Source organism: Lagopus muta, chromosome 6 (assembly GCF_023343835.1).
Source record: "Lagopus muta isolate bLagMut1 chromosome 6, bLagMut1 primary, whole genome shotgun sequence".
In the NCBI taxonomy this organism is placed as follows: domain Eukaryota; kingdom Metazoa; phylum Chordata; class Aves; order Galliformes; family Phasianidae; genus Lagopus; species Lagopus muta.
In genome coordinates this window covers 32,678,737-32,706,615 of record NC_064438.1, presented here as the reverse complement: position 1 = coordinate 32,706,615, position 27,879 = coordinate 32,678,737, and the positions used below count along the sequence as shown (strand labels likewise).

Below are 27,879 nucleotides of genomic sequence, written 5' to 3'. Positions count from 1 at the left end.
TTGCAACAAAGTACTAAAATAGCATTCTTCATGAACTTAGAACAAGTGTTCCAGTCATTTTGTCTTTTCTTTCAGTTGCACAAAATTAATGTGTTTAAACCTTGGCTTGGCTTTGCTTCTTTTCTTTGTTTTCTGCAATAATTAATTATTTTTAAAGGAAAGTATCATTAGAGATTATGGAGTAAGTCCGTAAATGTAAGACTTAATGGCAATATTTAGGTTATTATCTATATATAATTTATTTTTGCTTTTATTTGTACCTTTTCCTCTAGGATAAATACCAATAGGACTTAAGTGGAGGCAGGAAAATCACAATCACCCTGTTTTTCCAGTATGTAACAAACTGCATTCACATCTGCTTTTAAAGTTTATTTCTGATCATCCTGACTATAACTCCTTGCCCTGGCACAGGAAAAGGGGAAATCTAGGCCGGAAACTGGAACAAAGAACTTTGTAGTGACCAAAAATAATATTCTTCCTGAATGTAATGTGGAGGACGGATAGTTTGATGTGTGATTGTCTGCATTTACAGACATTTTGAATAAATCAGTTTGCAGGCTCTTAAGATTGTGTGAACTTCTTAGGTTGAGATTTTTTTTCTTCGCTCATACAGTATCCTTTCCACTTGGATTAAACAGCCCTTTCTTTAAAATACTCTGATGTGTACTACTGTGTACTCTGTTTATGTGCATTTCCAGCAGGAAAATTGGTCAGGGGTGCGCCTACGACAGGATTGCGAGCGGTGGGGCAACAGGCAATTGTGCTCCACAGGGATCCTGTGGAGCAGGAGCAGAAGTGCCGTGAAGGTGGTGGGAAGAGATTAGTACTTTGTGCACACAAACAGGAAACAGGCTTTCAAACGCGGGAAACTGGCCCTGAGCCATGGTGACCATTAGTCCCTATTAGGGTGAGGCTGAATGTCTGTAGCCTGCATTCTGGCAGAAAATGCACCCATATGCATGGAGGTGGTAGCGCTGTTTCTTGAGAACTGAAAGACTAAATGGGTCATTCTTGGAATTAAAGCTTTGCGTTTCTGTAATATGGAGCAAGATAATGGAAGTTTCTGGAAAATATGGGGTGCACAGAGATGTGATGTAGATGTTACACTGGGAGAGGATGGAGTGGGTACTACTCCACAAGGGTACCCACAGACGTATCCTTTGGTAATTGTGAAGGCAACACAAGTCATCTTAAGTGGAGAGATTATACATTGTCCTAGTTAGTGAAAAATGTTTTAATATATTAATATTTTCATATTCAATGTAAAAATCTATGTAAATATAAAGATTTATTTAGTGTAATATCCAGCATTAAATTTCAGTTTTGTTACTTATCGCAAGATAATTGCCTTAATCCACTACTTCATCCCTGGGTGCTGACTGCTTGCTAAGAGTTGGCTGTTATTTGGTTAAATATTTTTGTGTGTGTGTGTGATTTTGGGGTGTTTTTTTGTTGTTTTTTTTTTTGTTGGTGGTGGTGGTGGGGTTTTTTTTGTGAAAAATATTAACGTATCTAGTCAGAAATGTCTACATATTTGTTGTGTTTGATTTGCTAATTATCGCTAAAGGAGTCAGTCCAGAGTAGTTATCTGATAAGGGAGGCAAGCATGTGAATTTCATTAATTGAGGACACTTTTCACATTTGGTGAGTGTGTGGAGAATTATGAATAGCACTGAAATCTGAATGATGGAGTTTTAAGTGATAACTTAAACTTTCACTGTGCTTATACATTCAAGGACCTTTTTCTTAATTCCTTCTTTTTCTTGAGTACAAGAAAATTTTAAAAAGTACATTCATTATCATTTATATTATAAAATCACATTTGTTGTTCGAAAAAATACTGATTTACTCACAGTAGAAACTTTAAGTACTTTAAATTGTTACATAGATTCCCCAATTAAATTGTGATCTCTGAAACTAGAGGAGTAACAAGGGAATTTTTAAGCCTCTTGCATCATTACTGATGGAATTTCTAGATCTTCAGCATGCAAAGAACAGGCCTGAGATCTAAATTAATGCAGGTAGATTTGTTTAGGAGGGGAAGGAACTTGTGTGTGCAGTTCTTGCTCCTAAACAAGCGGATATGCTGTAAGCAATTTTAGGGAATCCTACATATAAGCATTCAGTCTTATTCTACAGCTATTCATGACTGCATTTTCAGCAAAAGTGTGTGGAGGAGAATTCCTTGTGGTGGTTTTTTTGTTGTTGTTGTTGTTTGTTTTAATTATGGGTGGAGCAATAGCTTGTACTAAGACTGCTAAGCACTTCCTGCTGACTCTGACCCTAACTAACTCTTGAGAATGCTTGTCACGTACATTTGGTCTTACATTTATCAGCACTGATTAGAAAATGTGAAAGGTGTAACACTTTTGCAGCTTTTCTTTTAACATCTAATGTGAACAGTACTAATTGAATTTTAGATGCCTGTATTTCCTCTTTAAGGATGACTGATACTGATTAAAAACGTTTACAATTTAGTGTGTATATTTAACAGGGCTAGTGAAGCTGTCTGAAATGATGTATTAAGCACATTGCTACTAGTACTCAAGTTATTTCTAAATGACCTAATTCAGAATGTATTCAATGTATAAAGATCCTATGTGATGAGCTGGTACTGGAAAAATAATCCTGGAGGATTCTCTCTCTGATTTCTCATAGTTAAATGATCTTCCCAAGTTATGTAGTGCATATCATGAAGAGTTTGCACAGAGGGTTTTCTCTGCATAGCTGAAGTGCTTGGGAATGTGATCTTCGTCATGCACTTACTACTGTTCTTGTATAGTTAAAGCTCTCCTGTGTATTTTGTCAAGCTTAAAAGTAGGTAGTTCTTCATGGAAACTGCCAGCCCATGTGGTTTGCTACTATATTTTAAGAATAATGACCATCAGCAAGACACTTATACTGTTCATAAGGAGGTATAATCAACTTAAAGCATTACAATCCTTTCCTGTACATGCAGAATATAGTTTAAATGTTTGAAAAGCTTTTTGTGACCATTAAGACAAATTTCCATTTCATTTCCATATTTAAGAGTAAGAGCTTGAAATATAACGTTTCTAAATAGGAAATGCATTTTTAAAAATTTTCTTTAACATTTATCCATTACAAATCTTATAAAAAATATACTATAAAATCTAAGTTGACGTTATGTTCATAAGGTGAATGTGTGTGTAGATCACACCGTCAGATGACAGAATAATTTATGTTAGGAAGTGAGACTGCTTAACTGAAGACTTGTACTCAGAACAGGGGCAGCTAGAACAACATCGTGTACGGTTTTCAGCACTTCTGTGTATTAACACTGCAGGCAGCCAGTGCCCATGTTCTATCATCTTCACACTGGGGTGTGTTTTTTTCAAAGTTTTTTGTGAGTTTGTATTTAAATGGAATTTCTTGCTTCAGTTTTGCCCATTGCCTCTTGTGAATTCAGTGCATAATAAAGATTCTGGGCCTTACTTACTTCCTCCTACTAGGTAGGCATTTGCACATGTTGATAAGATCCCCCTAAATGTTATCTTCTCCAGGTTCACCAACCTTAGCTCCTTCAGCTCCTCCTCATACATGTGACCATTTTTTATGTCCTTTGTTGTACTTACATCAGTATGTTGACATCTTTCATTTACTAGGGAGCCCAGTATTGGATGTTGCACTCTAGATGTGGTTTAATCAGTTCTGAGTAGAGGGGAATGATCACTTTACCTGACATACTGCTGATGCTCTTCCTAATGCAGCTTGGGATTCCATTGAATTTTAAAAAAGAGAATACCTGTTGCATGAGTGCATTGCTGGTGTATGCCAATATAGTGTCCTCAGCACTTGCTCTGAAAAGCGACATTAGATCCTCACTATTAGATTGAGACTGTACCAGGAAAGGGGAAACTGCATGCAGCATAAGAATTACCTGGGGAAGGTGCCCATTGTATTGATCTAGGAAGAAGGGAAAAATGCAGTAGGGATGCCAAACTACAGTGATCAATTTGTATTCTGCTATGTGAAAGGCAGGTGGCTGGGACATGAGGACAAAGCAGCATGGAACTACACTGCACAATTCCTAGGTTCCCATGTTACATTTTAATACATTTGATTATGAGCAACTTACGAGCAAAACTGCTAAATATCCGAAAACTAATCATGTGGAGTTTAAATTGAAGTTCTTTTTGTAACATTTACAATTATTTTTCAGTATTCTTACAGCTTCATTATGCCATTATTATTTTTTTTTTTTTCCAATGCAACTATTCCCAGTTTCCTCAGGAAAGGTCAGAGTCAGGCTCTATTTGGCAGTATGGCAAAAAAGTGAACTCTCCTTGCTCTTCCCCTAAAAAGAAAAGGACTGCACAAAGCGGCAAATCTAATATCATTCATCTTGACACTTCCTTTGGCAGTATGGCAGATCCACATACATGGTCCACAAAAGTACACTGTAAGTGAAAGGAATCCAGTCATACTGACTGTAACATGACTGGTAGTACTTAAGAATAGGAGCAGAATCACCATTAAAAAACAGTGCAGAAAAGATGGAACCCTAGAATTTTAATAGACATTAAAACAGAGCAGTAATTTATGGTTAAAGCTTTGTTCATGTGGAAAAGATCTCTGGTTATCTAGAAAGTAAGTTAAGTTCCAACATGTGAATAATGTATTCATTGTGTTTGAATTCAATATATATTTTTAGCGTTGCTGATTAATTCTACAGTGAACCTTGAAGTCAAGTTTAAAGGTTAGAAAAAATTCAGAAGCGTACTTTTCAATTCGTAGGTGTTATTAATTCAAAATTATTGCGAATGCACTGTGCTCTAAAACAATATGAACATTGTCAGCTGAGCTCCCTTGAAATATCCAGAAATAATACTGATTTAGGTATTGAATTGAATGCCAATAGATGAAAATATGTCAAATTGTACTTCTGGGAAGATGATTTCAGCTGCTGTGTTTTCTTTTGAATCGGATATGCACAGCTACTGGTATACTACTGGAAAATCAAGAAAATGTCAGTTGCCATGAATTAGGACAAATAATAAATACCAGCTGTTATCTATGATTTTTAAACTAAATACAGTTGTATGTCTATTTTTTTTTTTCAATTAATTAAGGGTTTTAAGAGTCCCATTATTATAGACAAGGTTTGAAATAAAAGCACAACAGGAAACTTGCTGTAGTGATTAGTTCTCACCTGCTAAACTGCCTTGAATGGGCTTTGAGATAACATTTGGCATGGAATGAGTTGATTCTTTAGACTTTTGTGGCTTGTCGTACAAAAACTGACTCTTTGCAGCCCTCTTTTTGTCAAGGCACTACTTAAACTCATCCTGCTTTTGAAAATGCTTATTGCTGTGGACACAGTTGCCATAAGAAAAGATACAAATTAAAGGAATTTTCGTCACAGTTTACACTGTGTTTAATGTAACAAAACTAAAACTGGAGAAAACAGTTTAAGTGAATGGTAGAGGGGAATAGTGATTCTGTAACTTAGCTTTGGTTCTGCTTAAATACAGAGCTTTCACACTACGTTTTTTATTCCCTGCTTTCTCAACTAAGTTTCATCTTACTCATACTCTTTCCAGATTGGCTATTAGCTCAGGTTTTGTTAATGAGATGTAGTACGTGTAATACAGAGCACAGTTTGGATTTTACATTATTTTCCCGAAAGCTCCAAAGTTTTGTTATCATTTGCTGAAGTCATGGAATGTGAAGTTTTTTGATGAATGTTTAAAAAGTTCATAGGAATCTGACCACACTTTGTTGTCTCTGCGGACAGTATGAAATCAGAATGATTTATAACTTGTAACTGTGTAAGAGTTTGTGTGCTTTTTTTCTAAATGCTTGATACTAACCAGCTTAGGGAACAGGATACCACATTTGATAGGTAACTGATTGCAGCTGCTGTAGCGATTCTTTTCTCTGTTGATTCAAATGGTCTGTGCATTACAAGATTTCTATCCTATTAGAGCTTATAGGGATTCGTGGCCAGGGGTTACAAATCAGTCAACTGATGCTGTAGTGTAGGAGTTGCAGCATGCCATCTGCTTGTGAATTAGCTCCTCAATCACCATGGTTTTCAGCCTGGCGTTTTGAGGTAAACCAGTCCCAAGTTTTATTTTATCCTGATTTGTCAGTCTGAAAATGAAAGGTTCAGGATTTCGTTACTAATCTGATCCAATATTTCTGTTGTGAGGGCAGCATCTGTCAGAAGGGAATTGTGTGCAACTAGGGTAATAACTGTTTTAGATATTGGTGTCAGTTTAGACTCTTTCCATGTTTCTGTCAGGACCTTCAGTTTTTGCAGCTATACATGCCATTACTGGATTTCTTTATCAAGCTGGATATTCTGGATTGTTTCTGTAAAGTGGTTTTCACATTTTAGGTTACAAATATTGATGCTTCTTCAAAGAGAATGGTAAGTAGAGTTTGAAATAGGGGAAACAGTAGGATTTAGTATTGCAAATAAACTGACAAACTAGTCACATGTAATTTAACGTTGACAGATTCTATGTATTGTGGCTGAGAACAATAAAAACAATATAAATAAAATGAATAGTGTTGAATGGAGCATTGGACACCCTGATCTCATGAGAGATGTCCTTGCCATGGCAGGTGGTTGGAACTAGATGGTCTTTAAGATTCCTTCAAATCCAAGCCATTCTGTGATTCATTGAAGAGGACTTTGAAAGGAATTCTGGCTTGTCTATTTTTCATAAATGCAGTTATGTAAAAGCAATTACCAAAAGCAAGGGATATTAAAAATAATGATAATGTAGGAAACCTGGCTAGATACCAACTCTGAAGAATTATACTCAAATATCAGCAGCATTTCTTGTCTTAAACTGTAGTGTTTTTTGAAGACAAAAAGAAAAACAAATATGCTAAAAATTAGTACTGCTGGTTTTTTTAATTTCTCTTGACCTGTTTTATAACATACTGTATTAATATATGTCGTAAGAATAAGTGTTTGTGTTTTGTTAAGTCATAAACTTTGGTCTTCACACAGATACCCCCACCTCACAACAAAGTAAGTGAAAATTGAACTCTGTCATTAGCTGGCAGAAGCAGATTGTAAAGTTTTATTCTTTTAAAGTAATTTCATTTGATAGGAAAAGTCAGTTTTGTAAGCCAGCTTGTCTGATCCTTGATACAGCATGCTAACTCTTTCTCTGAGCCAATTTAATTACTGATGTGAAGGAAAGTGAATGCATCAGTTACTGTACAAATGTAACTACTCTTAGAAACCTGTCCCTAGAGTCTGAGGCACCTGAAGAAGCAGAATAGTCCTGTTTCATAATTTGATAGTAGTTATTCCTTTGTCAGCATGCTTTACTGTTTTTATTTTCTTGGTTGGTTGGTTTTATTATTATTAGTTGTAGTTTTTTTCTGGGTAGATATTTGAAGGCTTTTAAACATACTGTTTTTAATGTAAGAGTATCTATGCTCTTCTCACAGTAGCAAGGAAGTTCTGTAGCGAGCTTGATACTTATGCATTTGTGCTTCCAAAGAGTAACGGTTTAATAAATTATTTTGGTTTTCTTTAAGATACTTTTTTTTTTCTTATTTTTAATTTATATTTAGTAAGCACCAGCAACTTTATGGTTATTTTTAAAAAGAAATTTGCCAAGTTTTTCTAGGTAGAAAGGAATTTCAGAGGATAACTCACTAGTAACAATGTTGCATTGATATTCCTTGTGAATATTTTTGCCCTCAGTTTATGAATCAGTATGGTTACTTCTCTTTCCATGATGCCATATTTGTCTTTATTAAATATGGTTAGGTGTTAGTATAATTTCAGAGAAATAACACCTTATAAACACAGACTGTATTACAAAAAGTTGCAGGTAATTAATTGATTGTCCTAGATATTTTTGAAGAGTTTTGCCTTCTCAAAAGACATGGATGGAAGAAAAAATCATATTTTTGTAATGTTTTTAGTAAACTCATTTTCGTGAGTTTAAATCAATAACAAGTTTTTGAAATGAGCTAGACAGCATATAACACCTGTGGCTCATCTCACCTGCTATCATCACTTCTTCCTTCTCACCTGCTGCTACTGCCTGCTGTTAGTTGACTTTCAAAGGAAGCTAAGGTTGGTAGAATGCAAGTAAAAGAAGCAAGTTTTGATTAATAGATGCCTAGTTACATTCTTTAGTTAAAACCTTACCTTATTTTATGAAGTTTAGTCTTCATTTCTGAAGAAGCAGCTGGAAGCTTCCTGGAGCCTGGTTGTTAATCTACTTCTATAAGAATGAACATCAAATTAATGAAAATGGGATCTTTCAAAACGAAGAAAAACTGGACATTTTTCTTTTCTCCTTTCATGCGTTTTTTAATTATTTTTCTTCTGATTACAGCCCATAGTTGCAGAGCATTCAGTAGCAGTGGGTGGCAGTCATAAATCTGTATAGTAGATTTCTGTAGCCTGGCTGCCTGCTGGCACAATTACCAGCTTAAAATCAGCAACTTCACAATTTGAAGGAGGCTTTTCACAAAACTCAGGATTTTAAGGAGATTCTTAGCATTTTTAACTTGCTCCTCTCAAAGTCAAGAGGCTGTAGTATCTGAAAGCATCTGGTATTCTTTTTCTTTTAAACTGCATTTAAATAATACAGCGATTGTTTTTGGTAAGGTAACAAAGCAGCTATGTCGATATTCTAGGTTCTGTGCTTTTGGGCAGCTGAAAGCACACTGCCTGCATTTGTAGATTGCATGTAATTTAAATCAGGCAACTGCACATATTAATAAACAAACTGTATATAATACTGTTCATGTATGTACTTTAGAGTGAAGCAAACAGCTTTTTGTGTTTGTGCCATACCAGACTAGAAGCATCTTCTTGTGTAAGTACTAAGATGGGAAGCAATTATCCACCATTCTTTCTTGCCACTCTCAGTTTTGATTCTGTAATGGCTGACAGTGTACGACGTTCTCTATATTCTTTTCCTGTAGAAGTGTAAAATATGACAGTCAGGGATTTCATGGGCTGGCAATTAACTCTGCTTTCCACCTGCCTCTTTCTTCAGAATGTTTCAGAATTGCAATTTGTGTTTTAACTTCTTCCTGTTATTTATGCAGCCAGATCTGAGTTTTGACTCAGTCAAAAGATCTGGAAAATCTAGTTTTCTTCATATAATTGTCTGATAGAAGCAAAAATTGACTCTTCATCAGGCCCTTCTGGAGGAAAAGCAAGTAATAAAGGATTGCCATGAGGAGGTCATGTTAATATAGATTTGTAGCAGAAAGTAAAATTATTTCTAAGAATACGTAGCTGAGTACTGCACTCGCTATTTGAGTACAGTTGTTTCACACAATTGCTTATAGAAAAAGAAAAGAAATTCTCATCCTAGTTATGATGTAATTTGTTTATAAGTCTTAGAGTAGTATTTTTAAGTAGTTGGCAGATAACTATACATTAATTTTATTTCAATGTGATTTTAGTAATCAATGTAGCAATCAATAGAGTATATTTCCACAGAGATGATTGATTGAAGTATCCGTTAATTGCAGCCTTTAATTAGAATTGATGGCTCACTATTCTAACTCTTGTGTATTATTTTAACAATTGCAGAACTGGTTTACTTCCATTTAAATTTTGACACACTGGGGAGTTTTGTGGCTCAAATTCATACCCTTGCAAATGAAGGTGATTTGTTGATAGAAGTGATACGACTCTATCTCTTGTTTATATGTGCAAACAACTCCTTCTAATCATGTCCTATCCAGTTATTTGTTTTAGGGAGAGTAAAGGAGCAATAGCAGGGCTGTTAATAGACCATTTTGCCACATTTTTTTCTTTTTTATTGTTAGGCCAGATTTCTTAGAGAATTACAGTGGAATTTTGTAGTGGTATTTGCAAAAATGTCTTGCTACAAAGACTTGAGATATTAACATTATCAAATATGTTCAAAAGTCTTTCAAGCTCTTCATGTATATGTTACAGACAGGAATTCATTTTTTTACTTATAAAATTCTTTGAGATATGTGTGTGTGTGTGTGTGTGTGTACACATCCATGTTTATATAAAAAATATTTTCTTTAAGGAAATATTAAGGAAAACCTTAAAATCAGCATTTTTATTTTTGATTGCCCTACTTTCTTTTCCACATCCATTTGTTTAATAAAATTCCAATGTCTAAAGAATATGATGTTCCTATTTTGGCACGTACTAAAATAAAGCAGGAAACAATGCTGTCTGAATGATGTGTGGTGCATTTGCAACAAGCTGTAGCTTACTCTGCCCTCCAGGTAACCTGTAAATTGAGATACTGTAGTGTTTATTAGCAAAGGTAGTGTTACCTTGCATTCTGTAATAAACACTGTAAGCAGAAAAGTTAGTTCTGAATGATGGGCTGTCTTTGGCAAATGATATCTCTGGCTATACCAGAATGTGATTAGATTACAGATGAATTTTATGTTAAAATAGCTTTTATGTTAAAAAGTTAAAGAATGAGAACATTTCCCAGATTATAATATGAGCTCATTGGAGATTATTTCATCTATTCTAAAGATTTATCCTGCTGGATTCTCTGAGAGTTGGCTTTTTTAACTGTTGACTGTTCAGCCATACGCCATTGCTTAGAACATAAACATAATCATTTGACTAGCAATTGACTTAGAAGATAGTCTTGAGTAATGTGTGAAGAAATCTTGATAATTTCAATCTGAGATGCTCATTCTTATTTCCTAGGAACTTTGTGTGTCATGCATTGTGGACAGATATGCATTACGTAATTTTATAAGATTCAAACTTTGTGCTCAGGAATAAAGACCTCTTATTTTTACTAGCACATGAAACCTCTGCATGTTAGAATTTCTAAGTCCTTCCATCTGTTATTAGTTAGATGTTTGACAATTCCCCAAGTGAGCATCAGCATTGTAGTCATTTCCATGTTACTACTCCACCTTGCAGTGAGTGACTGCATCAGAGAAAAGTCTTGAAGGAGTTTCCATAGAGTGTGGTGTCAACTTGGGAAGAAACGCAATTCTAACAGGTCACAATGATAAAACAAAATTAGCATCACTGACAGGGTTTCACAGCAGACTGACTTCTATAAATCAGTCTGCAGAATATATGACGTTTGAAGTTTGTCATCATAATAGTAAAAATAAAACAGCAGATCTTTAGATTTTATGTGCATATGTTTTTGCATGCACATTGTGTCAAGAAAGAACAAAGTTAAATCGCAACACTCAAACTTATATTTTCTTCAGGACACAAAACAGTCTTAAATATCATGAGCAATACCTGCTGTATGGGAACTGCTGAATCATGGCCTGAACCTCTGATTGACCACCTGAGGCGAGCAATGAATCAGCCACGGGAGCACAGGTGAAGGCAATTCACCTGTGCTGCCAGACAGGGTGGAGCCTGGCTCCACCTCTTTTAGACCCATTTAAGAGCTGACTAGCAGTAGGAAAGTATCTCTTCTGGAGATCCCTCCTCTGGAGTTTTCCAGCAAGCCTAGGATGTGGGTAAGCTTTCTATCTGTTCTCTTTTTGTTTGTGGGTAAGCTTTCTATCTGTTCTCTTTTTGTTATTATAACCTGGTTAACCAAGTTATCTGGTTTATTTCATAATTGTAATATCTCTATATTCATTGATTATACACCTGCCCCCACATAACACAGCAAAAAATACTGTTCAGCCTTAATAAATTTTTAGTGGAGAGATTCATAGTCTTTAATCTCTCTTAGAGGTGTTCAGCATGTAATGCTGTCTTTGTAAATCACCTTTGATTCTGTCTATATTTAGCAGGAACCACTTCTCTTGGTGATAGTCCATCATCATAAATAAACACAGAACAAAAAGATCACTTTTCTATCTCACTTCTCATTGATTTTTTCATCGCTACAGTTCTGAGCTTGTGAAGGGTAAACAGGAATGTAATGAGAAACAGTGGACATCTGAAGTATCCCCTACTTTAGAAATTCTCACCTGCCTCACCTTGTGACATCCACTGCATTGTTATACAACAAACTAAATCATATAATTTTAGGCAATTTGCTATTTTTTTTTTTTTCTTAAAGGTTTTCCTAGAGGTTTATCCCTGAAGTTTTTCAAATCTTTCCACATTCATTTGCATTGTATGTCTGGTGTTACCAAAGAAATTACCCAGGGTGTCTGCAAGGAAAAGGTGAAACTGCATTTGAAGGAAGCTTCTGTTGTCTTTGAAAACTGCATGATTTTTTAATTCAAGTTCATAAAGATAATTTCTGTAGAGTCTCGTGTCACAAGATAGATGTATAAACAAAGGAGATTAGAGCTCCTTCTGTGTAAGAAAATCACAAAAACTCTGCTTTTATGTCCTTTGGGAGTCTTGCGCTCCTTTACAATTTACCTTCTGAGGGTATATTTTTATTTATTTATTTTTACTGAAGTGAAAACTTTCAGGAAAGGAAAAAGTAAACAACAAAATCTGCTTCTTGACTCTTAAGCTGCTGGCTGTCTGCAGAGAACTGATATCTTGTTTATCTTGTTTTTCAAATCTTGTCGATTTGAAAATACACTTTTTTTTTTGGTATATTTGTACTCAGAACAAAACATTAAGAAACACTGCAGTTGCTTCTCACAAAGGGAAATTTCCTCTTTTCACCAAAAAAGAAAACCATGATAGTGTGATCGTATCTCTGTCATGTGTTTGTAAATATTTTCACTGATAAAAATTGATTGTCCTGACACTTTGCAATACTTGTCAAGCTTTTAGGATCTTACCTAACTGTAAGAGCAAAAATTGAGCATTGGCAGTATCTTAGAGGATTTCTGGACTCTCTCATGGTCAGCTATTTGCACCCTAGATACTGTCCCAGTCATCTAAAAAGATGATTAATAGTTAAAAGTAGGAACTTACAGATGCCAACACATGGAAATCAGTTTTTTACAGATACAATGTTATACTTTCAACAGAGAGGAGACCTGTAGATTTCACATATTGAGAAAAACTGCATTGTTCATCTGTGTTTTTGAAATGAAAAAGGCATTTCTTTAATGAGTAAGAAACCCCAGTTTATAATTGTGGTTTGATTCACTGATGGAAGTTTTATTTAAATAAATTCTGTTAGCAATGTTTAGTTGCAGCTGAGCCAGTGTAGAATAAAATTTATAATGCCATCTGCAAAAGACTCTTGACTGGGTCATGGTTGATGATATCTTCTAATTATGTATGTGAGGAGCAAAATAATCAAATACTGATACATAATCTGCAATGCTAACCTGGTGCAAACTCAGGTGAAATACTATGTGCAATTGTCTTCGTTTTATTTTAAACTCGGAGGAAAGCTAATGAGTAAAAGTATTTCTAATAAAAAGTAGCACTGATTCTATAATAATTTAATCATTTTAAAAGTTCAGGAAAGTGGCTTTTCAAATTTAATTTTACAACTTCTGTAGCTGTGATGATTGCTTATAAATGAACAGCTGCATCTTCATTGCCACAGGCTTAAATTAAAGTCCCAAAGTCTCACAGGTTTTGAATTCCATAGCATGTTAGCAAGAAACCTGCAAATATGGAAAGTCTGAGATTCTGAAACTGGGTACAATTCATGCAATATTCATGATTGGTAATGCCAGCACAATACAACCTTGGGCCATCTGCTGCAGTGAAAACGACAGTAGAAGTTAAAATGTAAAGAAAAAAAAACCAAAATTTCCCATAATTGAAATAAGGGTCTGGGTGAACCTAATGAGGTTCAACATAGCCAAGTGCAAGGTTTTGCTTGCGGGCTTGAGGAATCCCAGGCATCTATACAGACTGGAAGCAAGCAGTCCTAGAGAGCAGCTCCATGGAGAAGATCCTGGGGGTCCTGATGGATGAAAAGCTTAACATGAGCCAGAAGTGTGCTCTTGCAGCTTGAAAAGCAAATGGTATCCTGGGCTCCGTTTCAGAAGAGGGGTGGCCAGCAGGGACAGGGAGGACATTGTCCCTCTCTACTCTGCTCTTGTGAGGCCCCATCTGGAGTACTGTGTCCAGGTCTGGAGCCCCCAGTACAAGAAAGATAGAGCTGTTAGAGAGGGTCCAGAGGAGAGCCACAAAGGTGATCTGGGGACTGGAGCATCTCCCTTATGAAAACAGGCTGAGGGAGCTGGGCTTGTTCAACTTGGAGAAAAGAAGCTGCGGGGTGACTTCATTGTAGCATTTCAATACCTAAAGGGAGCCTACAAACAGGAGGGGAATCAATTCTTTGAAAGGGTAGATAATGGCAGGGCAAGGGGAAATGGTTTTAAGTTGAGGCAAGGAAGATTTAGGTTAGACTTCAGGAGGAAGTTCTTTACAGGGAGATTGCTGAGGTGCTGGAACAGGCTGCCCAGAGAGGTTGTGGATGCCCCGTCTGTGGAGGTGTTCGAGGCCAGATTGGATGGGGCCTTGGGCAGCCTGGTCTAGTGTTAAGTGGGGGACGTTGGTGTCCCTGCTTGTGGCAGGGGGGTTGGAGATTCATGATCCTTGAGGTCCCTTCCAACCCTGGCCATTCTGTGATTCTCTGCTGTTAGCTTATTATTCCATGTTACTTCTTTCTTTTGCACGTGTATAAATATCTTCATTAATACTACTTCTACTTAAATTATTTGGGTCAGAAATGTATTTTTCAAGTGACAGCATTCTTTCTAGAATGAAAATATACATCTGTATGCATCCTTTTCTCATATTTCTGGATTGGAACGTGGAGTAATTTATATGCTACAGCCCTTGCTATAACTATGATTGATATAACCTTTCTCTATGCTTTATCCTTATGTGAAATACCTTTTTTTCTGTGAAATTGATTTTGAAAGGCTGTTTTTTTTTTTGAAGGATAGTGACTTAAAAACCATACAGCAGCAATAGGTATGCTGTTAAAAAAAATTACATGCTCGCTTTCTGTTTTTTACTTAAAATATTTTTAAAATATACACGCAATAAACAAGTATATTCTTAGTGTACAAGTACTAGTAATTTTTCTCTAGATTTAGAATAATTTCTAAGCTTAGTATAGCTCTTTTACCTGGAATATGTTATTTGCTTTTTCTGAACAAATAGATAGTAATGAGCGTATTAGGTATTTTGATTTCTTGAGCATCTGGCCTTATCTAAAAAAAAGTTTCACAAATCTTCACAGATTTTTAAACTATGAAACCTGAGAAATTATTTTTTGGAGAAAAACCGTGATGATTTGAACTGTTATCACTTCAAATTATAAGATGCATCACTTCCTACAACTTAAAGTATATTTTACTGCTTAAATGGAAGTGATTTTCTTTCAGTAAATGTATGTGTATATGTATTACCTTAGTAATCCTACAAGTATATTAATAAGCAGTCTATTATCACATTATTAGAAAAAAGATATAAGAAAATATAACAAAGTATTAAAGTTGCTGAAAAAGTTATGCCTCCTGTTTTATTTTGCTGGCCTGTGATGTCAGAAGTGGATGTTGGTGGTATGGCCACACAAAATGAACCTTCCTGCCAGTATTCAGTTACATGTTGTTGCCATCTAACAGATGGCAGCAGAGGGGCAGTCTGACACTATGGTGCCTGACATGGAACTGTGTATGAAGCAAAGGTGTATAATTGAATTCCTCCATGCAGATAAAAATTGCACCCATTGATATGGGTGGCGCTTGCTGAATGTTGATGGAGACCAAACAGTGAATGTGAGCACAGTGAGGTGATGGGTGGTGCGCTTCAGCAGTGATGCCAATGATGTTAAAGCCATGTTCTGGACAACCGTGCACAGCTATCACACCACAAAATGAAGAGTGTTTTGATCATCTCATCCACACGAATTGGCAGCTTATGAGCTGGAAACATTGTAAGGAGATGAATATCAGCTTCAATGTGTTGGAAATAATGGTGGCAGCACTGGAATATTGGAGAGTTTACAGCAGGTGGGTCCCAGAAATGCTCAGAAAGGATCAGAAAGAACACCATATACAAGTTTGTCAGGATCTACTGGATCAATACAAAGGTGAATGTGATGCCCGGACTGCATCAGTACTAGTGATGAGATGTGGTGTCCTCACTAGGATTGAAGTCAAAACAACAAACCATGGAGTGGTGATATGAGAATCTCCCACTGAAGAATAAGCTCAAGACACAGCCCTCAGCTGGTGAAGTGATGTACATGGTCTTAGAATATAGGAAAGGAGTGATCCTACTGGATTTTCTGGAATTCTGTCTGCTACATTGCACCACTGACTAAGCTGAAGGCTCAAAATTCCAGTCAGGCCAGAGAAGAAGACAATCTTTTTCTTGCAAGATGGTAATGGCAGACTGTATGCCAGTTTACCAATTACCAATCTTGTCTGAACTGTCCTACCACACCCACCATACAGTCTGGACTTCACACTTTCTGGTTTTCATCTATTTGGGCTGATGAAAGAAAATGTTATCATATGACATGTGACTATGTTATATGTTGCTGATGAAATCAACAATGTTGTCATAGCAACTTTGAAATAGTGGGTCATTTCCTCTATTACAGATTTTTACATGCACAGCATGCAGGTCTTGTTCATCACTGGCAAAAAATGCATTGATAATGGTGATGGCTATGTTTAAAAAGAGTATCTTGTAGCTCAGAATTTGCTGTATTGTACTGTGCTCTTTGTAGCTGTTGTAGTTTCCATATAAATAAATAGGAGGCCTTGCTTTCAGATAAACTAATGTATAGTATTTCTGTCAACAGTTTGTAGTCCTTTCCAATTTTTAAGCTTTTATTTTCTAGAAATTTTTCATTCATTCGCATGCACATTTTCTTTTTGTTTTTCATCTAAGTAACATCCTACATAAAACCATAGCAATAAAAATCCCTGAACTTTTCTTGATTTGATTGAAATTAATGAGCTTTTGAAAGTGAAATCTGCAATTTTTTTATTAGAAGAATCTTAAGCAGAGGAAAGTAGTTATGTTAGACAGTAAACAAGGATTACAACAGTGTAATAACTATAGTAATTCCTTATCTTTGTATAATTTAATGTTTTGGAAATTAGCATGAAATCCTTAGCTGATAGCCAACAAAACATTTTGTATAGAAGGGACTGTTTGCTTTCAAGATGTCTCTCCATTTCCTCAAAGCCTTTGTCAATAGTGCGTTGTTCCTGTTTTTTAATTTTATGGTCTCTTTAATTTCTTACATTTCTTTCTGGCAGGGGAATAATAGTCTCTCAGTTCATACTAATAAGTACACCAAACCCAGATTCATGTAATTCACTCGTGACCTGAGCGCAACTTCTGAACATGAAGTTTTCATATAGATATGAAAATTCAGGTGCTATGAAGCAGTTTTCATTTTGTTTCATTTCATTACCTAAATTGTACTTGAGGTAACTTTCAATACATATAAAATAAATAGTATGTGAATATTAATGTGTATGTGCACATGTGTTCATGGCTAGCCACATTTATCTAGATGCAACCATATATATGCAAATTGAGTAACTCGAGCTATCATCTTGCTGTGTTGTGTACTTTGAGAAAAAGACAAAATGAAGTTGCGTAGACTGTGTACACTTACTAAGACAGCTGATTTATTTTGAACTCATAGCAGTGTATCTGAGAGTCTGTCTTGTTTCAACATCGCTATATAGAATAAAATTTTACCATTTTATTTTGACAAGCATTTATTTTGACATATCTTGTGACTATGTGTTGCCTCACACTGATTCTCTTGTGTTCAAATGTGGTGTTCTGTCCTAATTTTGTGGTGGTGAAGTTACACATCACACTGGGCCATTCTCTTACACCCCACTGAAAGTTGCAGTTGGGCACAGTGGGGTGCACTCTGGAATGCCTCTTTTCCTGTCATAAATCTGTGTGAAGACCTGGGAAAGGATTGAGTTTGGGATCTACAGTTAAGTAAAATAGCCCTTTCCATAATCTAGTTAGCTAACCATTTTGGCCACACTGATGTGCTGCATGTGATCAGTAAGGGCTCAGCAGTAACCTGTTTCTGCTAAAACTTCCTGTGAATGTCTGGACACCTGGTAAGAAAATACTGGAAGATTGGTATTTCTAATGTTCAGTTTTCCAGATTTTAGCAAATCACAATCATTGATTGCACTTGATTAACATCACGTTTCAAGAAACAAACTGCTATTCATACATGTTTAAACTTTTTTATTAGACGTTTGACTGATGTGAAGTATCAGCTGCAGAAAATGTTAATAGTTAGAATTTCGGAAGGTGTAATTGCAGATGAAACAGTAAAAGGATCTGTTTATCTCTGTTAAAGAAGAACGGAGCATTAGTTAAGCGAAATGTGTCTGGTTGATAATCTGTTTCTAAGTTAAGTATGCCCTAGTTTTATGAAAGAGACATAAAGAAGCTTCCTTCAGGCTGTACTTATTTCTTTTTGATTTCACAGATTACTTCAATTAGATTTTTCTCTTTGAGTCTGTTACTTTAATTACTTTATCAGGCAATATTAAGTTTCAGTCTCTAATTTGGTATGTGTTTTGTGTAAACAGTTCCCACGTTATTTTGTCTGGATCAAAATGAATGCAGAACATGGGAATGTTAGTATTGCTGCCAGCCCTTGTTGCCTCTTCTAGTCAGGGAAGTCTATTAGCACATCAAGGCTTGTGTTGAGAAAGATGTCTTTCTGTGATGGAGATGGGAATGAGTTCTCAACTAATAACAACTAGAGCTGCCTCAAGAACTGAGAATACAAGTACAGCAAAGAGAGTTATCGATGGAGAAGAGTGCCTTCTTGAACTTTCTTTGACATTTTGCACATATGTGACTTGTTACATTTAAGGGTATGTGCATTTTGTCACTTATCTGATAAAAGTCTCTTACATCTCTTGAAAGTACAAAATATTACTAATGTATTTCAGTAAAACATATTTTTCATTGTCTGGTTTTATTTATTGAGATTTTATGTAATTGCAGAGAGGAAATGTTATAGACAAGGAAGAATGTTTATGTTAAGGACATTACTGGCAATTTACAAAAGACTATTTTATATTGCCAGAGTAATTGTGTCAAGGCACAATCATATTTTACCAAATTTTGTGAGGTAAGTAACAGGCTGAAACATTTCCTAGCTGTGTTAGAACCCCACTGTACAGGCCTTTTGATCATTGGTCAGAAAAATAAATGCCTGGGATGCTAAGGGTAGTAGACAGTTGTACTGTGATTTATCCAATAAAAACCTTAATGCAATTTAGTTGATGAGAGATTGTAACTTAGCCTTTCCATTAGTTATTAGCTGTGGCTCCTCTGTCAGGTTTTCCTTTTCACTGTCAAATTGGTATGGTACACTGGAAAAGTATAAGATATAATTAGTAGATGCATTGAGGGAACCTTATGCTGGAAGTGCATTAGGCTCTTTAAGATTGATTCAGAAGCCCAATGAAAAAATATACAGAAACACAGAAAAGCCAGACATTCATTTCTGAAAGGTACAATGTGTTTCCCAAAATACTTTTACTCAGGCTCACAAAATACAGAAGCATATTTTACTTTTTAGTGAATATTTTGTGAATGCAGTAGAACTTTCACTTATTGAATCAGAACTTTGAAGGAAGCACTTAAAGCATAATAGCACCTAGTATAGATAGGTGTATGCCTGTTAGAAATACAAATAACAGTGCAAGCATCAAATTTCTTAGCTTCTTTCATCGTATTGCATCCTGCATTTATTTTAATGTTTGTTTTAAAAGCTGTATCAGTTGATTAATAAGTAATCAACCTTCTTAGATGAGAAGCTTGTTTTGTGAGAGTTTGAAGTTTCACAACTGCATTTAAAATGAACTTTATATTATGGGAGGTAGTTGTGAAAGGATGTTTGCCAGAAGTGAAGTTCTAGGTAGGTAAAGGGGTCAGAAGGAAAATGAATGATAGAAGTTAATGCAATCTTTTAAGCTCTTAGGCATACCTAACTTAAGTGAATATCAAAGCAGGATTTTGTTTATTTACTTTTAAGGTTGATGTCTGCTAATGCTAAGTGTCTGCTAGTTCTCTCCCCATGGAACTGTGGAGAGTATTTTTTCTAATTCAATATCTGTTTTCATATTCAAAAGTTAGATCTATAAATTGCCTCCTAAAAGCAAACAAACAAAAACCTGGTTCAAATTCCCTTTTTCTGTGTTAGTTTTATAAATATATTTTTGATGAGCATAAATAACTTGCAGGTGATGACCACCAAATCCGCATTTATTATTTTTCTGTGGAAAAGCTATTCTTGACTTGTATATGTTTTATTTCTTCTTATATGTAAAAGGAAATTAATCATATACGACAACTCTGATTTTATGTGTAATTTATTTTAAAAATATATTGGCAAAGTCTGCACACAAAACAAAATCCATAAAGACACATTTGGTAGCTTGTTTTTCAAGCTTTAAGCTGTTTCAAGAATGAGATTTGTAATTTTAATACAAATTTTGAAGATTATATGAAGTATTGCTGGCTGAGTTGTTCTTTTTTTCATAGAAACCTGCAGTGGGCTTGTTAAATGTCTGAAAATAATAATGTAATGGTTTGTGTTAGATAGTAATTGGGACTAGTTTTTTAAATGACAGATCTTAGCAACTTCAGTGATTTATAGGTTTATTTTTGTTGTGCAGGTTGGTCACGTCTGATAGTTTTTCATGTGTGACTCTTGCAAATGGTTGTACACTGTTATCTGAGTGAAAAGCCATTAGACTTAAATGAGGGAACATGACAACATTGCTTCAAAAGATTAAAGCATTTCCCAGCTGTGTGTGTGTGAACAATTTTTTCAGACCCCTATTCTTTTCAACTTTTTTTTTTTCATTTATTTCGTTAGAAATTCTAAGACCTAACCTTCAAAGAAAATGGACTGCTATAACAACATGTTCTGAAGCTGTATCTTACTCTATGTATAGTGTGCATTTGCACAATTCTCTTTCTTCATGGAGCAGTGATGCCCATTTACTGCTTTCTGGTTTATGTGTATTAGAATGCAGTATGTTTGGACTAAGTAGTATGATTAAATGTGTGTCTACTCTGTTGTGTGTTCTAAAATAACACAGACAGTAGCTTACCCTCTAGTCACTTACTGCCAAGTCCAATGAAATTCCTGTTTAGCAGTGGCTGTTCTCCTTTCACATGTTTTGACAGCAGTCATCCTTGTTAAGTGCTTTCCACATCAGACTCCAGTAGCTTGGATGTAACCTGATCTATGTTTGGTTTCAATGTGTTGTCTGCTGACCTAGAGAACACTTGCATTAGCTGCATTGATCAATCCACATCACATCTCATCATTTAGGAGACAATTAATACTGCAGTGTAAAGACTCCCCAGAGCATTTTCTTAGAGCTGGATTGCTTTACATAAAAACCACAGGAGTTGTTTCTGAGGGGAGGAAGAATCCACGTAGAACAGTAGGCATCAAGAAAGCTACGTGCAGGAAACAAGCTTCATTTACAGTGGTCGCTTCCACTTATGTCATTCAAACCCCCTTCTTTATTAGTGTTATTTGGGGAAAAAAAAATAGAATCATATTTTGAAGATGATGTATTGAAAACCTGTTATAACTCGTCACATAAATATTCTGATTTTTTTTTTGCTATGTGTTGACAAATGTATTGACACAGATGTAGTATACTGCTCAGAATGTAATCAGTTTACCAGTAATCAGTTTTTCGAATTGCTTACAAAAATCGTCTTTTGTCCAGACTGGATTGGGAAGTTACATGTTTATGGAGTCCACATAAATATGAGTTGCTTAAAACATTTTAAGATACTTACTGAGGTACTGCTAGATGTTTTGTTAAGATTGCTTTGGAGCACCATCTTTATGACATAATTCAAGTGATTTGTGAGTTCTGACAAACCCATTTGATCAACTTTTTTCTTTCAGGTACTACAGAGCGGGTGTGTCTGATCCAGGGAACAGTTGAAGCACTAAATGCAGTTCATGGCTTCATTGCAGAGAAGATTCGAGAAATGCCTCAAAATGTGGCCAAGACAGAGCCTGTCAGCATCCTACAGCCACAGACCACTGTCAATCCAGACCGCATCAAACAAGTGAGTTTTTGGTTGGGAATAAAGAGTCGCATCAACTCCTTAGAATTAGCTTCCGTTTTCAGAAGCTTTAAAATTTTAAGGCAGCAAAGGGTGAACATAATATGTTCCTTCAGAACATGTTATTTTCCTTTTTAGTGATTTACTAAATTACTAGTCCACTTCTTTTTTATGCTTGCATGTTTCAAGTTTCCCAGTAGTTCTTTTAGTGTCTTACAAATTTCAGACTCTAATGTGTTTCTTTCGTAAACTCTTCTCTACTGTATTAGGCAATAATACACATCTAGGTTTTAGTTAAAAAGGATTGCTGAAGTTTAAAATTAAAAATATGAGCCTCTTGTAAATCTTTAGAGAATTAAAAGAATTTTTACTATTTTCATGTATCTTAAATAAAGCAAAAACAAACCCAAAAATGTTAATTGTATTTTAGACCTTTAAATATATACTTAAAAATCTTACATGTGAGAATTTGAAAATATAAAGATAACTTATTTGGGATGTTATCTACTACTCATTTTCTGTTATTTTTGGCATCTTTTTGCCTGTTTTATATTGTCTTACTTCAGTATCTATAGGACATGCAAAATATTTTTTCAAGATATCATTGGATTAGTGTTTTTTCTACTTCACTGTAATTCCCAAAACAATTCTAATTTTAAAGAAATGATTTTCTATAAGGAGAATGTGGAATTTGTCATATAGAATTTTAAATAAATTATTTTCCATTTTATTGAATTAGAAAAAGATGAAGAAGGAAATGAGTGAACGTTAGTTTCTCACCTTTTCTACGTAGGATAAGTTTGTTTGGTCCTCTACACTAGCTACTGAATCTACTACTAGATTCAGTGTCCTATTAAGTAATTTAGTAACTGTCTGCAATTACTTTACTTTCTATATAAAGCCATACACAGAACGTATAAATGAAGATGTGGTAAATGAACACACTGTTTTAAATGGATGAAACTGTGCCAAGCCACTGTATGTGATTTCTAATTATTACTACTATTTTCTTTACATGTTATACTTTTGCACTAAAAAACAAAACCAAACAAAAAACCCTCTAGGTAATTTATAAGAAAATACTAAAATGAAAAGCCTCAATTTTTAGAATTAGTCTCTCAGTTATTAGACATGAAAATGTTTGTGCCTGAGGTGGAGAGGAGAGGAAGAGAGAGAAACCTGAAGAGCAGATCTGTGCTTTAAATGTCTTTTCATCCTGTAGAATGTTAGATTTTATGCCGTTATCTCTTAACCAAGTGGGAAATGAATTTTATTTATTGCTGTAAAAAGTGCTTTTTCACTTTGCAATGTAAGTGAAACTCTTTTCAAGTCACTACTGAGAAACTAGATTACAGAGCTGCATAGTGATATTCCTTAATACTTCCTGTCTTGTTTCTCAGTTTGATGTAGTTTTTCCACACAGAAGCTGAGGAGGAATTAGTTCTAAAGAAAACTACTTTGTGAAGTTGGTGGTGGTGTGGTTAGTTCTCAGTGTATTTTTGTTTTCTTTTTCCTTTTTTTTTTTTTTTTTTTTTTTGGTTCTTTTTTGTTTATTTACTTTTATTCATTTGATTCCATGCTTGGAATGTTAACTTCTGAAGTGATGGTTTAGATATTAGAGCTGCTACCACTGAAGTCTAGACACAGGCTGAATACAATATATTTCTTACATGATTCTAGTATTTTTTTTCTGGCTCCACATTTTATAATTTAAACGTATCATCTGTGCACATACAGGTGAACACCTGTCTATCGTTTGCAGATATGCTTGTTCATATGTTGAACAGTTTCAACTATGTAAAGTTAATTGTTTTAATTTTGTTTTAAGGAAGTTACATCTGTTCATGATAATTTCATAATATGTAAATATTGACAGTGTAAGTCTTATTCTGTTTTGTTGTGTTTTTTTTTTTTAACCAAGATTTGAAATTATTAGCTTAGTTGTTAGATAGAGTTTATAGTGAAGTATACTCCGCTGTCAGAATGTCGACTGTCTTAATGAAATAGAAATTACTTCTATTTAAGAAATGTAAAAGGATATTTTATAATGGATAATCATGATCTGGAACTTCTGTGCTGCTATGTTCTTACAACAGACAGGACAAAATTTTAGGCACTATCCTGATCATTCTGGTCATTCAAATCACTATTAACATGTGAAAAACAAGCAGTATGAATTACAGCTTCTTCTTTTACACAAACTTTTTATGTGCTTTTACTCTCTTAGAGAATTACCCAAAAACTTTATCATTCAAGTATTCTGAAGTATAATGTTGTGAGCTGAGGAAAGCAGCTTTAGCATATGAGATAAAGATTAGATTTGAAACTATAAATTTTGCCTTCCCTTGGAGGTCTTAGACATATTTCAGTTGATTTTGTCTCAAGCAGATGAGCAAGAAGAAAAAAAACAACAGGACTGTTGTCCCTTAGGAATGAAGGTGCTTATAGCTTGAGGCTTTGGAGTATCACCCATGTCTGTATGAGGATATAGCTCTCATTGTGGACTTCTCTACAGATAAGAAGCAAGCAAAGAAAGGAGATGTATGTTTATGATTTCAGTTAAGAATGTTAGTAGGTAAACTGTTTGCTGCCTCTCTCAAGTTTCAGAACTTTCTGTCTTCAGGAAGGCGCAGGTGTACAATGAGGCTGAGCATGGCTTGGCTTTTATTTATACAAATCAAGTTGCAATCCAAGTGTTCCATTCTCTCTAACTTATACTTTTTGTCATTGGAATCCTCACAGGCAAATCTGTCTGATTCAGTTTGAGCCTTCTCGACAATATTTTTTCTAATCTTCTGACCCTGTAGACTTACTAATAAATATCAAGTAGGTCTGTAGCCTGAATAGGTCTGATCAATATTTAACTCATTACTGTTTGCATCTATTACTTCTATGAAATATAGATAGTCTCTTCATAGCTGTCAGATATCTGTAGCTTCTAGATACTGTTCAACAATAACCGACTATATTCGTTTATTTCCTAGAAACTGCTATGAGGATCTAACCTCTCCAATAGAGGAAGTATCATACCAGCTTTGTACTACCATGTTATAAACCGGGAGAACAGAATGCAGTTTTCATAAAGTACTCAGGAGACTGAGCTGTTTTGGCTTCATAATTAGCTTACAGAGCTTTAAATTTCACCTCTAAACTAATAGCAGCTACTATAAAGAGTGGGAGAAAACTCTGTAGTGTCTTATCACATCACCTTATTCAGAAACCACTGAAGCTTCTTTACAATGACAGAATTTTCCTTCCAGCTATGCAGTTATTTATTAGGTAGAAGGTGTTTTTGCAGCCTACCCGGGAAGCATATGGAACTGCAGTTTGCTATTGCAGAGATTAGCATTATACATAAGGAAGAGCATGTGATCTTATAGTGAACTCTGCTATAACGAAGAGTTTATCCTGACTGGCCTTCTGAGATCCCTTCCAACCTGATTGATTCTGTGAAGTCTTTAGTTATCACAACGTCAACAAAGGTTCTTCCTTGAAAATCTGGACTAAAGCTTTCACATATAGAACTTCCAATTAATATTTTTATTTCAACTTTTTCAGTAGAGAAGTAACTTCTTGTAGATTGTTTAACTTTTGTTCCATTCATTAATCACATTCCCAGATATTATACTTAAAATGTATAAAATTCAGTATCTGAACTCAGATTTGTACATACTTTTTCTTCCAGTAAAAAGAACTACTTGAATAGGATTACTTCAGAAATTCTGATCAACAACAAAATATATTGGACCACTCACCAGATTTAGTGAAAAGCTTATCTTTTAAGTGCTCAAATAGAACCTGACTTTAAGAGTACACATCAGAATATGTTGGTTAAAATAGAGGATTTAATATATATATATATTTTTATGCTTTGGATATGAGTTGGTCAAATTAGAGCTTTAATAGATTTAAGAGGTTTCTTAAAATGCCTCTCCCATGTGATGAGCTTTTCTTCTTTTAGCATCTGCTTCTGAAAGAGTGTATCACCTAGGGCAACCTTATTAACATGCAGACTATAAGAAAACTCCACATTTTTCATTTGGGGATAATAATAAATATAAGCTGTTTTGTAAATCACTGTCTCTTAATCTTTTCAATAATTTCTCATAAACCTTTCTCAGGTTTGAATACCAGTGAAGAATGGCATCAATTACCATTCTTAACCATGAATTATATGTTATGCAGGTGTGTTTACAAGTCATCAGGATGAACAAAAGTAATTTGTCCTATACTAGAGAGACAGTCATTTGTATTAGGTCCCATGGCAAAAGTTCAGCATTCCAATTCCTAGTCCCACAAAAAAAACTTACAGTGTTTTATCCCTCATGTGCACTTGACTTCTGCTGCTAGATCACTATTTTATGATATTTTAATTTTGTTTCATTTCACCAGTGTTCAGTGTAATCATCATATGTGTATAAAAATGCTTTTTAAACTCATTGTTCCATTAATTGCTGATGGTTAGCTCTTGTATGTGCTTCAAAAGGGGAATGAAGAAAGAAGATTGCTTTAGGAGAATGAACAGTAGTATTTAGCATTGCAGAAGTTCTCATTATCTTGAGCTTTCTAAGGCTTTGCAGTTTTGATCGTACTTTTCTAAATCTCAAAGTAGCCCAGAATCAAAAGGTGATTATTTTTTTTTCCTTTAGTTCTCAAAGTTTTGTGATCCACGTTACCTGTGTTTGGTTAACTACTTGAATTTTCTGGTATTTCTACATAACACCACATCTTACATTAGTTCTGTGTTACTGTGACAAGTTTTGAGAAAAGAAAGTCCTTCTTTGTCCACCTTACTGTAATCTTCATCGTAAATCACACACTCCATCCAGGAATTGCTCTGATGATCCAAATAGCACCTGCTAGTTTGCTTTATGCTCATTCACCCTTATTGTACAATAAAGGCAAAATATGAGATAAGCTCTCTTTCACATCAGACTTACCACAACTTGTTTCCTGTTTCAATGAGATACCCTGAAGAGTGTATAAACACACAGAAATTACCTTATACATACCTGTAAGCAAGCATTTTATCTGCATATGCTAACTTACTTTCTGTCCTGTTCTATGCTCTAGATATTCTTTTTCACAAAAGAAAAAACAAATGCAAAGAGCACGAAATATCAATCTGAATGGTTTTTATTTGGTCCTTGTAGAAAAGGTAGCAAGTAATGTTAGATCCCTTAAGTTATCAAAGTAGCCCTTTTACAGTCTTGTTTGAAAATAACTTAGCAGTTCTCAGTAATTTCTTTTTTAAAAATGCATTTTTAAAATGTGTTACTTATACAGTTGTTACTCAGATGAAAATCATTTTGTAAAGTTTTAAGTTTTAAAAATTCACAGAAGGTGGAAAAGAAAATTTACTGTATTTAGCTAAAGAAGGAGTCTGAGATAGGCTCCTCTTTGCTGCTATTTACTAGCTTATTAAGTCAGTCTTATGTGTTGTACAGTGTTACAGGAATTTTCAGATCTTTTTTTTTCCTTATTCTAGCTGCAGAAGGTATTCAACTATTTTATAATATTCCAAAAAGGATACCATCTTATCTTTAAAATGTATTAAAATATTGGCTTAAGCAAATTAATATTCCCATTAAATTAATTTGATCTACCAGCACGAACGTTTATATTCAAGACTGAAATGCACTATTAGATTGGTAATAATAACGCTGTAATATGAATAATGTTATGACCAAGATTGTTTAGCAAGCTCTATAGTGGGAAAATAGAAAGTGGTTAACTGTAAATGCACTTTCATCTTCACATTTAAATGTGTTTTTTTTGTTTTTTTTTTTGTCTTATACTTTCGTGTCTCTAACCTTATTTCTAAATATTTCATTTTCTGCCCTTTCCTTCTACCCGTGTGTGTACTAAATACACGGATAGATATCGAGAATTAAATTAACAGTCTCAGTACAATATTTATCTTTTCT

General features: G+C 34.9%; 1 protein-coding gene across 5 annotated transcripts in view; it reads left to right on the top strand.

Moving 5' to 3' along the window:
• NOVA1 (NOVA alternative splicing regulator 1) overlaps positions 1-27,879 on the top strand; it is a 129,670-nt gene that overhangs the window by 74,109 nt on the left and 27,682 nt on the right. For 4 of the 5 annotated variants that reach the window (XM_048949334.1, XM_048949333.1, XM_048949338.1 and 1 more), the window contains one exon: positions 21,789-21,955. In XM_048949334.1, the coding sequence (XP_048805291.1) occupies positions 21,789-21,955 (167 nt within the window). Of the gene's footprint in view, positions 1-11,379; positions 11,458-21,788; positions 21,956-27,879 lie in introns of those variants that run through there. The other variant, XM_048949335.1, reaches the window with a different exon arrangement.